This window comes from Aquarana catesbeiana, linkage group LG02 (genome assembly GCF_042186555.1).
Source record: "Aquarana catesbeiana isolate 2022-GZ linkage group LG02, ASM4218655v1, whole genome shotgun sequence".
NCBI lineage: Eukaryota > Metazoa > Chordata > Amphibia > Anura > Ranidae > Aquarana > Aquarana catesbeiana.
Window position 1 is genome coordinate 274,559,404 of NC_133325.1, and position 14,394 is coordinate 274,573,797.

A 14,394-nucleotide genomic window follows, 5' to 3' on the forward strand; every position below is an offset into this window, starting at 1 on the left:
CGTGTGAGCCCTCCCATCCTCGCATACCGGCGTCTGTTGTCACCACTTTTTCGGTCGGAAAGGACCAAAGAAGACCTCTTTGTAGTACTACATGATTTTTCCACCACCAAAGTGAACGTTTGACTCTGGTGGGGATCTTTATCTTCGTATCCAGACTCTCTGTCCTGTGGTTCCATGTTCTCAGAAGGAACCTCTGGAAAGGCCTGAAATGCAGCCTTGCCCATTGGATGGCTGGCATAGAAGAGGTTAAAAGTTCCCAAAGCCAACATAACCCTTCGAACTGAAATCTGCTGATTCGTTTGAAGTGTTGTTACTACCCTCTGGACCTTGATCTGTTTCTCTTCTGGGAGAAAAATCTTTTGTTCTACCGAATTTATCAGGTATCCCAGAAAAAGTACTTGCTGAGCTGGAATGAAATTCGATTTTTGAATATTCACTATTCCCCCCAATGACTCCAAATGACTCCAAATGACTGCGGGCTCTGTCCAGAACCTCCTGCAACTTTTCCCTGGATGGGGCAAAGAAGAGGAGGTTGTCCAGATATGGGGATTACCGCAATGCCCTGGAGTCGAAGCGGGACAAGGGCTTCCGCCATTATTTTCGTAAAAATATGTGGAGCTGACGACAGACCGAAGGGAAGGGCCCTGAACTGAAGATGTACAATCTCCTTGCCCATATTCACCACAAACCTCAGGAATTTCTGGAACTGAGGTGCTACAGGAATGTGAAGGTAAGCATCTCTCAGGTCGATTGATGCCATAAAGCATTCTTTGGTTAGCATATTCTTGACCGTGAAGATTGAGTCCATACAAAACTTTTTGTATAGGACTGACTCGTTTAATGGTTTCAGGTTGAGAATTAAACAGAAGTTTCTGCATGGTTTTCTTATCAGAAATATGTGTGAATAGAATCCCTGACCCTGTTCCTCTGGAGATACTGGTATCACAACCCTCTGGTGCCTCAGATCCTTTAAAAGGTTCTTCATAGCCAGGGCCTTTGGTAGGTTTGTCACAAAGTATCTTTCTGGAGGACGATCCGAAAACTCTATTCTGTAACCTTGGAAGAGCATGTCCAAAATATATTGACTTTTTGTCATGCTGACCCAAAGGGGGAGGAAACTTTGAACTTCCCACCACTGGCAAGTACAAGTCATTGCGTTTTGCCAGAGGACGCAGGAGGATGGAAAAGGACATTTCCCTTTCCTTTTCCCTTCTGCGACGACCAATTTTTTCTTTTCTCCTGGGGTTTGGTACTCTTTCTTAATAGCCTCAGAAATAACTGAGTGTACCAGGAAGTTGCGATTTTTTTGTTCGCTGAGCCCTGCATACATTTTGTCATGCAGAGATAACTCCTTTTTTTCCTCTTCCAGACCCAGTGTGGAATAGATTGCTTTTAAGAGGCCATCTACCTGTTCTAAAGACAACTTCTATTTTGAAGGTAAATTTTCTCCTTCCTCCTCCTCATCAGATTCTTCTTTAGACTGGGAGGGGGAATGTCCCTCTTGGGTAAGAGATGCCTCAGTCTCCACCATCGGGACTATTAGTGAGCCCTAAAAGGACTGTGAGGTAGTTGGCTGACTCAGGGATGGGTTTGCTAGAGAAGAGCGAAATGATTGAATAGTCGCATCTAGTTCTAACAGATGCAATCAAATCGCTGCCAGCAGAAGAAGCTTCTTCTTTAACTAGCGAATCAATACAGGTTTGACATAAAGTCTTCTTCCATCCTTCAGGTAGTTTGGTCTTACATCAAGGGCATTTCCTTTTTGCCACTGGATCAAAGATCTTGGCCTGCCGTGAGATAAAACAAGGAAAAAAGAAACCGTTCCAGTCAGACAACCTGTCCTTTTTACAAGGAGGCTCACCACAGGTGCACAGTGAGAACCAAAGCCGCCTCATGTGCCCAGATGGGGGGGGGGGAACCCCCACAGTAAAAGGAGGACAGTATATAACTGCCCCTTACCTGAGCCTTGCTGGTGCCTGTCCCACTCGCTGCCGCCATCGAATCCATCGAGGAGCGCTGCGTTGCTGTGTGTGGCTGGACGCCGGTTCCACTGCGCTGGACCGGAAACGGCAAATAAGCACCAGCCCCGTTCCTCCTTTCTCCCCCTGCGATTTCTGGCGGAAATTACGCTGTACGCCTGCTCCTTGGGCGCCACCCCCCTCCAGATGCCTTACTTCCGGCGGATGAAGCACAGCATGCCATCCCCAAGATGGCGGCAGCATCACAGTAAACAGGCGGAGGACCGAGGAAAATTTAAAAAAAAATAAATAAACGTGACGGCCTGTGCTTCACCGCCGCCTAGGAGTGATGTCCACAGCAGCCTCGACTCTCCCTGATCCCAAATAGAGAGGGAGAAGGAGCCCAGCCAGCAGAACCTGACATTTTTTGGCATAATCACAAATTCTACAGACAGATAAAGGGGGTTGGCATGGGGAACAAATATGCCCCTAGTGTGGCCAACATTTTCCTGAATAAATTGGAGGAAGAGGAGATATTCAGAAAGTGTTGGCCACACATGAAAGTTTACAAAAGATTCATAGATGACATTCTAATTGTCTGGGAAGGCAGTCTGGAAAAGCTGAATGAATTTGTTAACCATATAAGTGCAAACCGATATGGTATCAAATTCACAGTAAATGTACATCATGAAAATATACATTTCTTGGATCTGGAGATATTTAAGAATAAAGACCAACTATACACTAAAACACACTTTAAGGAAACCGATAGAAACGGATACATACCGTTTAGTAACTGTCATCACCCACAATGGAAGAAAGCAATACCCAAGGGACAATTCATTAGGATTAAGCGAAACTGCGACTTGACGGTAGATTACCATGAACAAACAGGGATCCTGATAGACAGGTTTGTGGATAAAGGTTATGAGAGGAAAGAGTTGGAACGAATCAGAGAGGAAATTGGACATCTTGACAGAAATGGTCTACTACAAGGAAATATCAGACAAATAGAACCAAGGACAAGGTACCATTCATCACAGGGTTTAATAGTCAATATAAAGTATTAGAAGAGATGGTGAAAAAAAACTGGCCAATAATATGTAATGATCTGCACTTGAGTAAAATCCTTCCATCAAAACCTACATTTATTTACAGGAAAGCAAGGAGACTTAGGGATATGATCGTAAAAAACGTACCCAACCCCCCCCCCATAAGAATGACCAACTTTAACCATAAAGGTTTCTTTAGATGTGGTAAATGTAAACCATGCAGACTTACACATAGGATGAATAGAAAAATTATGGGATTTCAATCTCATGCCACGAAACAGGAATTCAAAAATTGATAAGCTCATAACTAGGGCTGCAACTAACGATTATTTTCATAATCGATTAGTTGGCCGATTATTGTTTCGATTAATCGATTAATCGGATAATAACCTTAAAAAAAGCGTGGTGTATAATTTAATATGTAAAGTTTAAAAAAAAGGCAATTTATTCTTCAAAATCTAGATGCAGTGGTAAATATAAATAATCAACTATATGATTAGGGAGCAAAATCTCTAATCCATTCTGATATTAACAGACAGAAGAGCTATACTGTATATACTATTGGAGGTTGAATCTGGTAAATATCATCAGACTCAGAGATCACATTTTTTATTTAGACCCCATTCACACTGGGGCACATGTAATGTGCCCTGTCTCCTTGAAATGTGCCCTGCTCCCACGTAATGTGGCTTGCCTCCATGTAAAAGTTTACTTTAAATGTAATAGTAATGCCTTCTATTACCTCCAGTCTATCAGCCACCACCTTCTCTGGGTTCAGATGCTGATCTTCCCTGCACAGTCTTTAAAGTAATTTTTTTTTTTTAAACAAACATGGTATACTTACCTGCTCTGTGTAATCGTTTTGCACAGAGCAGCCCTGATTCTTCTCTTCTGGGGTCCCCCACCAATGCCTCTGGCTCCTCCTGCCTTTAGAGTGCCCCAATAGCAAGCTGCAAATTATAGTATAGTGTGCCCCTATAGCAAGGTAAAAAAACTTCTGCTTTTAGACCCAATCACTTCTTGCCCAGGACTACATGTTCCATGAGGCATTGCTCCTCACACATTCACAAGGTCTCAGGCACTTCCTGACATGTATGGATGATGTACTGAGCTGTATGTGTGCTGCACTGTATTTCCTGATATGTAAACAAATAATGCATTCTGTATGCAGGCCAAATAATCGGCTGGCCGATTAATCGATTATGAAAATAGTTGACAACTATTTTCATAATCGATTAGTTGTCGATTAATCGATTAGTTGTTTCAGCCCTACTCATAACATGTAGTAGCACACATGTTACCTACATACTGGAGTGCAGCTGCGGGCTCCAGTATGTAGGTAGAACAACTAGAGCTTTATCTGTCCGATTAGGCAAACATGTAAGAAACATAAAAAAGGGGTATAAACATCACAGCGTCTCAAAGCACTTTAGGGATGTACATAACAGAGACCCACAACAACTTAAATTCTATGCTATTGACAGACGAGGGAAGAACTGGAGAAATCTGAATTTACGTAGAGAGATATCAAGCAATGAAACCTATTGGATATTTAGATTAAACACAATAAGACCCCAAGGGATGAACGTGGAATTAGATGTGAACTGATTCCTAGAGGACTACTGATCCATGCACATCTTTTTCGTTTTAAATTACTTATATTTTTATTTTTTATTACTTTATTTTTTAATTTTATTTTATTTTTTATTTATTTCATATTTTTTATATTTTTATTTTTCTATTTTTTTTATTTATTTTTTATTATTTATTTTTTATTTTTTTGTTTTTTTCCATGTACCTGGATCTGTCTTCATCAGAAGCGGTTTATATTAGAGCAAGACAATTGGGTATTTTCATACTATTTTTTTTATATATATTTTTATATGCATTCTTTAATACACCTTTTAAAAAACAATTTTTTTGTATACTTAGCAAAGTACGTTAATGGATATTTGAATGTACAGCTTTAAGAAATAAACATGACTTATAAGATTGTAAAAGCAATCCAGCTGTGTATGTGGGGGAACCCGGTAGATAGTTGAAATGTGCCCTTTATAGCAATATATATGTATGACACAGAACAGGAAATTAAAGATTGTAGCCAGGGGAGACATAGAAATGAGAATCCACCATAATAGATATATATTAAGGGAAAAACGGACCTGGGTTCCAGTAACCAAGATGGAGGCTACACTACTTCCAGTATAGGACCGAGGATCCAAGATGGCGGCTTAACCACTTCCTGTTTCGTGTCAAGGCTGTTTCCAACCGTTTGACACATTACAAAGGTTTAAAAAATTAAAAGGGGGGTATAAATAATAGGTTAGGCATGGATGTAGCGGCTTTCTGCTGTATCTATGACAAATTACCACAATAGATACATATTAAGGGAAAAACGGGCCTGGGTTCCAGCAACCAAAATGGCGGCTATACTACTTCCTGTATAGCCCTGAGTATCCAAGATGGCGGCTAAACGACTTCCGGTTTCGTGTCACGGCCGTTTCCAATTGTTTGACAAGCTGACAAGGATCAAAAAATTAAAGCAGGTATAAATAAGAGGACAGGCATAGATACAGCAGCTTCCTGATGACGCAAACCCTATTGTGAAACGCGTAGAGGCTGCTGGGGACTTTCCTACCGCGTCCAATCATACGGGTGTGAGGCTTGGAACACACACCGCTGTCAGGAGACACTAGGACAGATTGAGACTCCGCTCTCCACATACACTGCTGTATTAGCTTGGTGCCGGTTGAGGGGCACCAAAACATGTGAGTTTGACTATGTTTTTTACATTTTTTTAATAAATGAGAGTTACATACTACACCATGATGGCTATCCACATGTTTTTGTGAGCACTATATAGAGCAAGAGACCCTATTGTACTGCTTGAACAGGCTGCGATTGGACCCATCATAAACGGAGTTGTTATCCTAAATGAACCAAAGGCGCATATTTTTACCGTATCTGGTGAGTGGCCATTGCAACAGGTGGTGGTGAAATCACAATAAGTGGTGAATTTGGAGCACTTTATATTGAAGGAAAATGTTATTACTGCACAGGAGTGATCACTCACTGAGGACATCTAGTGTACTGTGGTGCACATGTTGGGGACATTTTTCAAAAAATGTTCTGCAGATTTTCTTGCACTGTGCAGCACATATATACATTGATATGGGAATTCTATGAAGTAATATTGGCACATTGTATGATTTTAGTTTTCAGTTTATTTCTCACTTATATATACCTATATATTTTGTTAGCACTAGCACTTTACACAGTGGTTGGTAACACTATAAGATATTTTACCTAGATACATTTTGATCAGAAATAACACATGGAAAAGATAAGTTTTTTGATATAAAGGGAAAAAAGAGAAAAATATCAATATACCAATATAGATTGCAGAGAAAAACACTTCATCATAGGATCAATATAGAAATATTTTTTATTTTGCACAATACTGGTGGTTATTATACACAAAAGTTTTCACAATCCACTTTTTACTATGTTTCCAAGATTAGACCAGGGTACTCCAAGTGATGGAGTGTCTATGCCCAGGTCCGTAGATTGAGGACCCACCCGAAGTCCTGCATTGTCAGCATTATCCAAAATGTTGGCAGAGAGGGTCTGTGCAGAGCACTTTTTCAGGAGGAGGTCATCAAAATACCCCACACAATGTGGATTTCCTAAGAATAAAGAATCTCCAGGGTTGGAGCTAGCATCCTTTTGGGGCTTTGGATAGGTAGGCCAAAGAGAAGAGCTACAAATGGGCTGCTTATCCACCGCACAGGAACCACTGATGCAGAGGGAAAAGAAAAATGTAAATGCACATCATTGAGGTCTATGGATGCCAGACGAACAACCCTGTTTTGTTTTGGAACCCTAAAAAGGTTGCACGAAAACCTCTGAAACTCCTCCTCTAAGGGAATCAGAACAATCACTTAAAGAATGAAGATTCTGCAAAGCAGCATGAAAATCCCACAATCTCTGCAAAGAAGAGGAAAGATTTGAGGGCATGAAGCAATGAGGAGGCAAGAATCATATATTCAGTCTGCACCCTTGGGACACTGCGTCAAAGATGACAAATGTCATGGTCCAGGCAGCTGAGAGGCCTAACGGATGTCCTCCCACTTGCAGACGTGGGGCGCCCCCTTACTGTGAAGAGGCCTTGGCACCAGACTTGACTTAGATGTCCAGGACTTGAGGCATAAATAAGAGGTGGACTTAGACATGGAAGTCGAGCAGAGGAAAAAGGAGCTCTTGTGAAATCCGGAAGCGATGATCTGCCATCACACTCTTCCCGCTCCTAACTTCCTTAAAGTGTTTGTAACCTTTAAGCCCGGGCTCACACCTATGCGAATTAGATGCGACTTACACCGCATCTAATTCGCAGGACATTTTAAAATACATTCATATGAATGCATCTGGTTCACATATGTGCATTGCATTCGCACTGCGCATTGCACAAAAAAACGCGTGCGTTTTCTGGGCATTGCGGTGCGAATTACGACCCCTTTATCTTCTATGGGAACTCATCTGCTTCGCAGATGCATTGCGTTCTGAACATAGATTTTCTACTTCTCCTCACTAAACCTCCCCCTCTCCCTGCTCACTGATCCTGAGCTAAAACGCAGTGATTCCTTTGAACAGGAGATTTTTATCTCCCCAGTGAAACCTGAGTTTCAATTCGCACCGCACATGTGTGAAACCGGCTAAAGAAAAAAAATCACTGCCAGACCCTCTTTTTCATCCACAAGACACTGTGTAAGTGTTTGATGAAAACAAAGCCTCTAAATACCTTTTATTTTTCAGATAGATCTCTTCTGGCCAGTCAAGTGACTCCCGGCTGCTCTCCTACTCCATCTACGGCTAGAGTTAGAGGGACCAAGATCTCCCTTTAATGTCATCCTGGGAGGTCACGTGACCACTGTGCTGTCCGCTCAGCCCCTCCCGCTGTAGCCTTTAGATGGAGGAGAGTGACCGGGAGCCATGTGACTGGCCTGAAGAGATCTGAAAAAAAGGTATTTACAGTGAGGGAAACAAGTATTTGATCCCCCGATGATTTTGTACATAATGCCCACTGACAAAGTAATTATCAGTCTATAGCTTTAATGGTAGGTTTATTTTAACAGTGAGACAAAACAAAAATATCCCGAAAAACGCATTAACAGTTATAAATTGATTTGCATTTTAATGAGTAAAATAAGTATTTGATCCCCATCAATCATTAAGATTTCTGGCTCCCAGGTGTCTTCATACAGGCCACGAGCAGAGATTAGAGCACTCTCTTAAAGGGAGTGCTCCTAATCTCAGCTTGTTACCTGTGTAAAAGATACCTGTCCAGAGAAGCAAATCAGATTCCTATCTCTCCACCATGAGCAAGACCAAAGAGCTGTCCAAGGATGTCAGGGACAAGATTGTAGACCTACACAAGGTTGGAAAGGGCTACAAGACCATAATCAAGCAGCTCGGTGAGAGGGCGACAACAATTGGTGCGACTATTCACAAATAGAAGAAACACAAAATAACTGTCAATCTCCCTCGGTCTGGGGCTCCATGCAAGATCTCACCTCGTGGAGTTTCAATAATCATCAGAACGGTGAGGAATCAGCCCAGGACTACATGTGAGAAGCTTGTCAATGATGTCAAGGCAGCTGGGACCATAGTCACCAAGAAAACAATTGGTAACACACTACGCCGTGAAAGGACTGAAATCCTGCAGCACACGTAAGGTCCCCCTGCTTAAGAAAGCACATGCACAGGCCCATCTGAGGTTTGCTAATGAACATCGGAATGATTCAGAGAAGAACTGGGTTAAAGTGTTGTGGTCAGATGAGACCAAAATCGAGCTCTTTGCTGAGACCAAAATCAAGCAACTTGCCATGTTTGGAGGAGGAGTGTTTTTGTTTTTTTTTTTTTGCTATAAACAAAAAAACAATTTTGAAAAAAAATATATATATTTTTTTACTTTCTGCTATAAAAAACATACCCAATATAAATTTTTTTTTTTAAATCAAACTTCTTCATTAATTTAGGCCAATATGTATTCTGCTACATATTTTTTTGTAAAAAAAAAAAAACCACACACAATAAGCGTATATTGATTGGTTTGCATAAAAGTTATCGCGTCCACAAAATAAGGGATAGATTTATGGCTATTTTTTTTCTTTTAATAGTAATGGCGGTGATCATCGATTTTTAGTGGGACCGTGACATTGCGGACAGATCAGACACCTGACATTGTTGACACTTTTTTTGGGAACCAGTGACGTTATTACAGTGATCAGTGCTAAAAATATGACATTGTACTGACACTGGCAGGGAGGGGGTTAACATCAGGGGCGATCAAATGGTTAACTGTGTTCCCTCTGTTTACTAACTGTATGGGATGCTTGGGGGCTGCTTGGGACAAAACACAGATAGTCTTTCTGCATAGCAGAAAGACAAGATCTCTGTGTGATCCCCTGTCAGAACAGTTTACACAGGCAGATCCCCGTTCTGTCACTGCGGGGAATGATCGCGGGTGTCTGGCGAACATAGAGTTCGCCAGACCCGCCGATTGGCTCCCCTGCTGGCCAATGGGCGCACCCGCCCACAGAATGTCGTGTCCAAGCTCAACTTACATTTACGGCGATTCGCGCAGCTGAGCCAACCTGCCGCAGTATAACTGCGGCGGATGGTCGGCAAGCGGTTAAAATGTGAATCAATTTAGAACTTTGTTGAAATGCCTTTAAGGATTTTTTTGTTATTTGGTCTCTTACTATTAAAATAAAACCTACCATTAAAATTAGACACTGATCATTTCTTTGTCAATGGGCAAACGTACAAAATCAGTAGGGGATCAAATCTTTTTACCCTCACTGTACAGGCTTCGTTTTCAACAAACACTTACAGTGTGTTATGGCTGTATAAAAGAAAGGCTGGCAGTGACTTTTTTTTACAGTTTACTACTAATAGCGGCAGGGGGGGATGAGAGGAGAGCTGTGGCACTTAAACTGACCACGGTAATTAGGGCTCAGCAGCCATGATTATTGTGGTCAATACACAGAGGGGGACACAGGAACTGGCAGGATCAACCGGGGTTTTTTTTTTTTACAGCTTAGAGAGGGGCAGATTAGACAGCACAAGGGTTACAACCACTTTAACCACTTGACTTCCGGGCCTTTTTCTGACATTTTTATTTACATGTAAAAATCAGTTAGAAAATTAGTTAAAACCCCCAAACATATATTTTTTTAAAAGCAGAGGACCTAGAGAATAAAATGGTGTGTTTTGCAATTTTTTATGTCACACAGTATTTGTGCAGCTGTTTTTCAGCAGTTTTTTTTGGATAAAATACACTTTTTGCATTTTTAATGCAAAAAAACACAATACATAATGCAATTTTTTGGTAAAATAAAAAAGATGATGTTACGCCAAGTAAATAGATACCAAACATGTCAAGCTTTAAGATTGTCGCCACTGCACGGGCATGTGTAAACAACGTAAATTTTACTATCCATAGGCCATGTTTTAAAAGCCTTTACAGGTTACCACTTTTGATATAAACAAGAGGTCTAGTGCTATAATTAGTACCCATAATCTGACTTTCGCGGTGATACCTCACGTGTGGGACTGACATGTGCAATTGCCTTTCCATGTGAGCACGGGGGCACTTTAAATTCATTTTTTTCAATATGCATTTTTTTTTTTTTTACACGGTCGCTTTATTAATTTATTTTTATCACTTTTATTGCTGTCACAAGGAATGGGACGGGAGATCCCGATAAACCTGTGGAAGGTGGGGTGTTGGGGCGGGGGGGTTTGTAAGTCCCCTCCCGCTGCTTGTACAAGCAATGAAGTGGCTAGTTAGCCTCTAGGATTGCTTTTACAAGAGAGCTGACCATCGGCTCTAAAAAATGGTGCAAGGATAATGCCTGAAGCTGTAGGCATCTTCCCGATATAACCTCTTGAAGTCTAGCGACATACAGGTACGTCACTGGTCGGGAAGTGCTTAATAAGGGTGTCTATACACTTTCCGATGAGTGGTTCACCGTTAAGCAGTACCAATTTCAAACAAGTGTGCATTGTGTCCTTCAGAACCTTAATGATTTCCTTCATCTTAAGGGATCGTAGCCGATTCGCATTCCTTTCTGGAGGAGTCCTCCGACTCCAAAAATTGTTCCGCCACTTCATTTTTTTCCAACGCCTCATTGAGGAGCTAAGTTGCTGCAATGGCCAAGCCAACAATAACTCAGAAGTGTGAAACCAGGAAAATTACACTCCCTTAAGTGTCCGATTTTGCAGGATCTTCAGATGGCGCTTATTCTCCACTATTGCAGAGATAGACAGCATACGCAGCAGGAAAGGCGAGTTTTGCATGTCTTATTTTATAGTTAGACCTAAAATTGATTAGTGAGAGAGTAACTTTAAAATTGTCGAACTATAAGGACAACGCTTTCAAATAGTAAAGCATTAGACAGGTGAAAGCAGTAACTATATGCTTTGATATAGACAATTATAAAAGCTGCAGGATCCTCTGAGCAGATTTATATTCTTTCATAACAGTAATCAAACCTCTAAACCCCCTGAAACCTTTTACCAAACTGGAAATTACTAAAATATTGCTGTGTGTGCCTTAAAGCTTGAAGATGTTCAGAGTGCTAGGTTTCAGTAAGTATCGTGTTGTGAAAGGTGATTGTGCAGAAAAATTTTGTGGCTTGCAAAAATGTGGCAGTTTAACAAGGACCAGTCCCCTATCCGGTAGCCACTGATGCTGCCAGTACAAACTTTGTTCTTATGCTTTTGATAGGGAATACAGATCTACAGTTATAATTTCATAAGCCAACAGTACTCTAATAAACACACAGGAGAAAAAAAAACAAAAAAAAAAAAAAAGAAGAACAGAGAATCGCTGGTATAGACTTGAAGTTACTTTAAAATTTCCCCAATGGAAAGAAGGAGGATTTGGTAAGTGCGACATTAAACAATGTTAGCGTTGTGGACAGCATCTCACCTGGTCTCTTCATCATCCCAAGCAATCCTCATGCCTTTCCCGCCACCACCTGCTGAGGCCTTGATCATAACCGGGTAGCCTAACAGCAGGGAGCAATTAAACACAAGTTCAGATTTTGATCATTTGGTCATATGAACATGACAGTTTGCCACATGTCCTCTGTTATAGTAAACAATACCTTCTTTTATTTAACTGCTTCATACCTGAGACAACTCGTGCACATTTTCATGAAAACGGAAGCCATGTCAACTTATTAACATAAAATAAAATAAGGAATTGCTGCCAATTACTTTGACAATTTCCAGAGACAATAAGGATCATGACACTGCATAAAGAAATTGGTTTCTCAAAGTATACAAATTAACACACGTACGCTGCTACTGGAATGCATAAATATTCAAATTTAGAAAACAGGAGAATATAATCTACTGGGATAGCATGTCTTTGTATATTACTTAGAGCTGCACGATTAATCGTTAATAGAGGTTGCGATTCTTTCCCCCTCGCGATCTTGAAGCATTTTCCCGATTCTATACAAAGTTCTCTGCTCAAAAAAACAAAACAGGCAGTCTGCCAAGTTTCACAACATTCCTCAGCCGCTGAGATAACATTTTGTTCTTTAGATCAAAGGAATGAACTTTGGTCTGTAAATGAGGGAAGTTTAATTACTTAAAGAGGAACTGCAGTCTGCTCACATAATTTGTAATAAAAACATCTTTGCCATTCTGAAGCTTCCCTCCAACCACTTTGCATATTTTTCATATATATATTCATATATTACTGGCAGAAAAAAAATGTTTTACTATCCAAAGATAAAACGAGGGCAGAAGATTTAATAGATGGAAAGTTTCAAAAATGACTGAAGTTCTGCTTTAAAGACTAAACCTTTTTGGTTGTTCGTTTCGGTGACTTGTTGGTTTCAAGATAAAATCTTTATTTTTTGCTTGAAAATTACTTAGAACCCCCAAACATATAATAAATATATATATATATATATATATATATATTTTGTATTTTTTTTAGCAGAGACAAAAATGGTGGTTGTTGCAATAATTTATGTCACACTGTATTTGTGCTAAGGTCTTTCAAATGCATTTTTTTTTTTTTAAATTACACTCTATTGAATTTTAAAAAAACTAAACAGCAAAGTTAGCCTAATTTTTTTGTATAATGTGAAAGATGTTACTCTGCGAGAATCAGGAGAGAATCATGATCTTTATTCTAAGCAAAAAATTGTGATTCTCATTTTTCCCAGAATCATGCAGCTCTAATATTAATCAAAAACACAAATAAAATCGGACAAATCTGGTAAATTTGCAAAACTGAATATTTGCATAAATTTTGTCCATAAGCTAAGACTCATGTAATGCTAAGTGCAATCATTTGTTAAATGGTGACATTTGAAGATGAACTTTAATAATATAATGAAATGGAAAAAACAAACTACCCAATGCTATTGCAAAATTGATGGGTATCAGTGTGCAGCACAGTGGTAGATGAATCTGTGTCTGAATTAAAGTGGTTCTAAACTCAAAAGTTTTTATACATTCTCTGAAAAACGGTATAAAGTCTTTCATTACCTGTCCCCCATCCCTAAATGACCACCCGAGTCTTCTCTCAAACCAGTACTGTGCTTAGCTGATCTCTCACCCTGGCCTCCCAGGAGACTCAAAGAAGCATAAACCACAGGCTCCCGCTGTCAGTAAAATCCTGTGGGAAGGCAGTAGGGGGCATGGCCGAGCTGCGCCGTGTGTGTAAGGACAAACACAGCACAGCTCGGGAGAGTGCTGACATGGTTGCCTCCATGGCTTGCTATGGGAGCAGTAGCAAAAGGAGCAAACAGCGCAGGTGGGAGGGTCCAAAAGAGGAGGTAAACCTCGGATGGCTAATTAGTATATTTGGTTTTAAAATTGTCTTAATGTATATGTCCAAAATAAAGTGTTAGTATTTTAGATTTGCATTTTTTTTTTTTACCACACCTTAAGTGATATAAGTCCCAGTTTTGATGCACCCCTACTTCTACAGATTAGAAGGATACCACCCTCCAAGGGTAAAAACTAATTTTACACCCCACCCCCATACATAATAGGACAGTCCAGTCAGCAATACAAGCAACCAATCCCAGCTTACAAATCTGAATAGCTATTAGTGAAAGATCATCTAAAAGAGTTTTTGCCTACAATGAAGGGGATTCAGTGATGTGGATGAGGCCTACTTTTTTGACAGGTAACAGAATGTGGTCAAACTGTAAATATCACAATAGATAATGCACTGTAACACAAATACAAAAAAAAAAAAAAAAAAACTGGCAGCCTAGAAATGCCTAGAAAAGTTCTGAAATTCAAGAAGTAAATTGTCAACAAATTACTGACTATATGCACATTTCAAT

The 14,394-nt window shown here is 40.2% G+C and overlaps 1 protein-coding gene across 1 annotated transcript in view; it reads right to left on the reverse strand.

The window, feature by feature from the left end:
- PCCA (propionyl-CoA carboxylase subunit alpha) overlaps positions 1–14,394 on the reverse strand; it is a 1,163,293-nt gene that overhangs the window by 852,854 nt on the left and 296,045 nt on the right. The window contains exon 9 of the mRNA XM_073614439.1: positions 12,006–12,084. Coding sequence (XP_073470540.1) covers positions 12,006–12,084 — 79 coding nt within the window. The remainder of the gene's footprint in view (positions 1–12,005; positions 12,085–14,394) is intronic.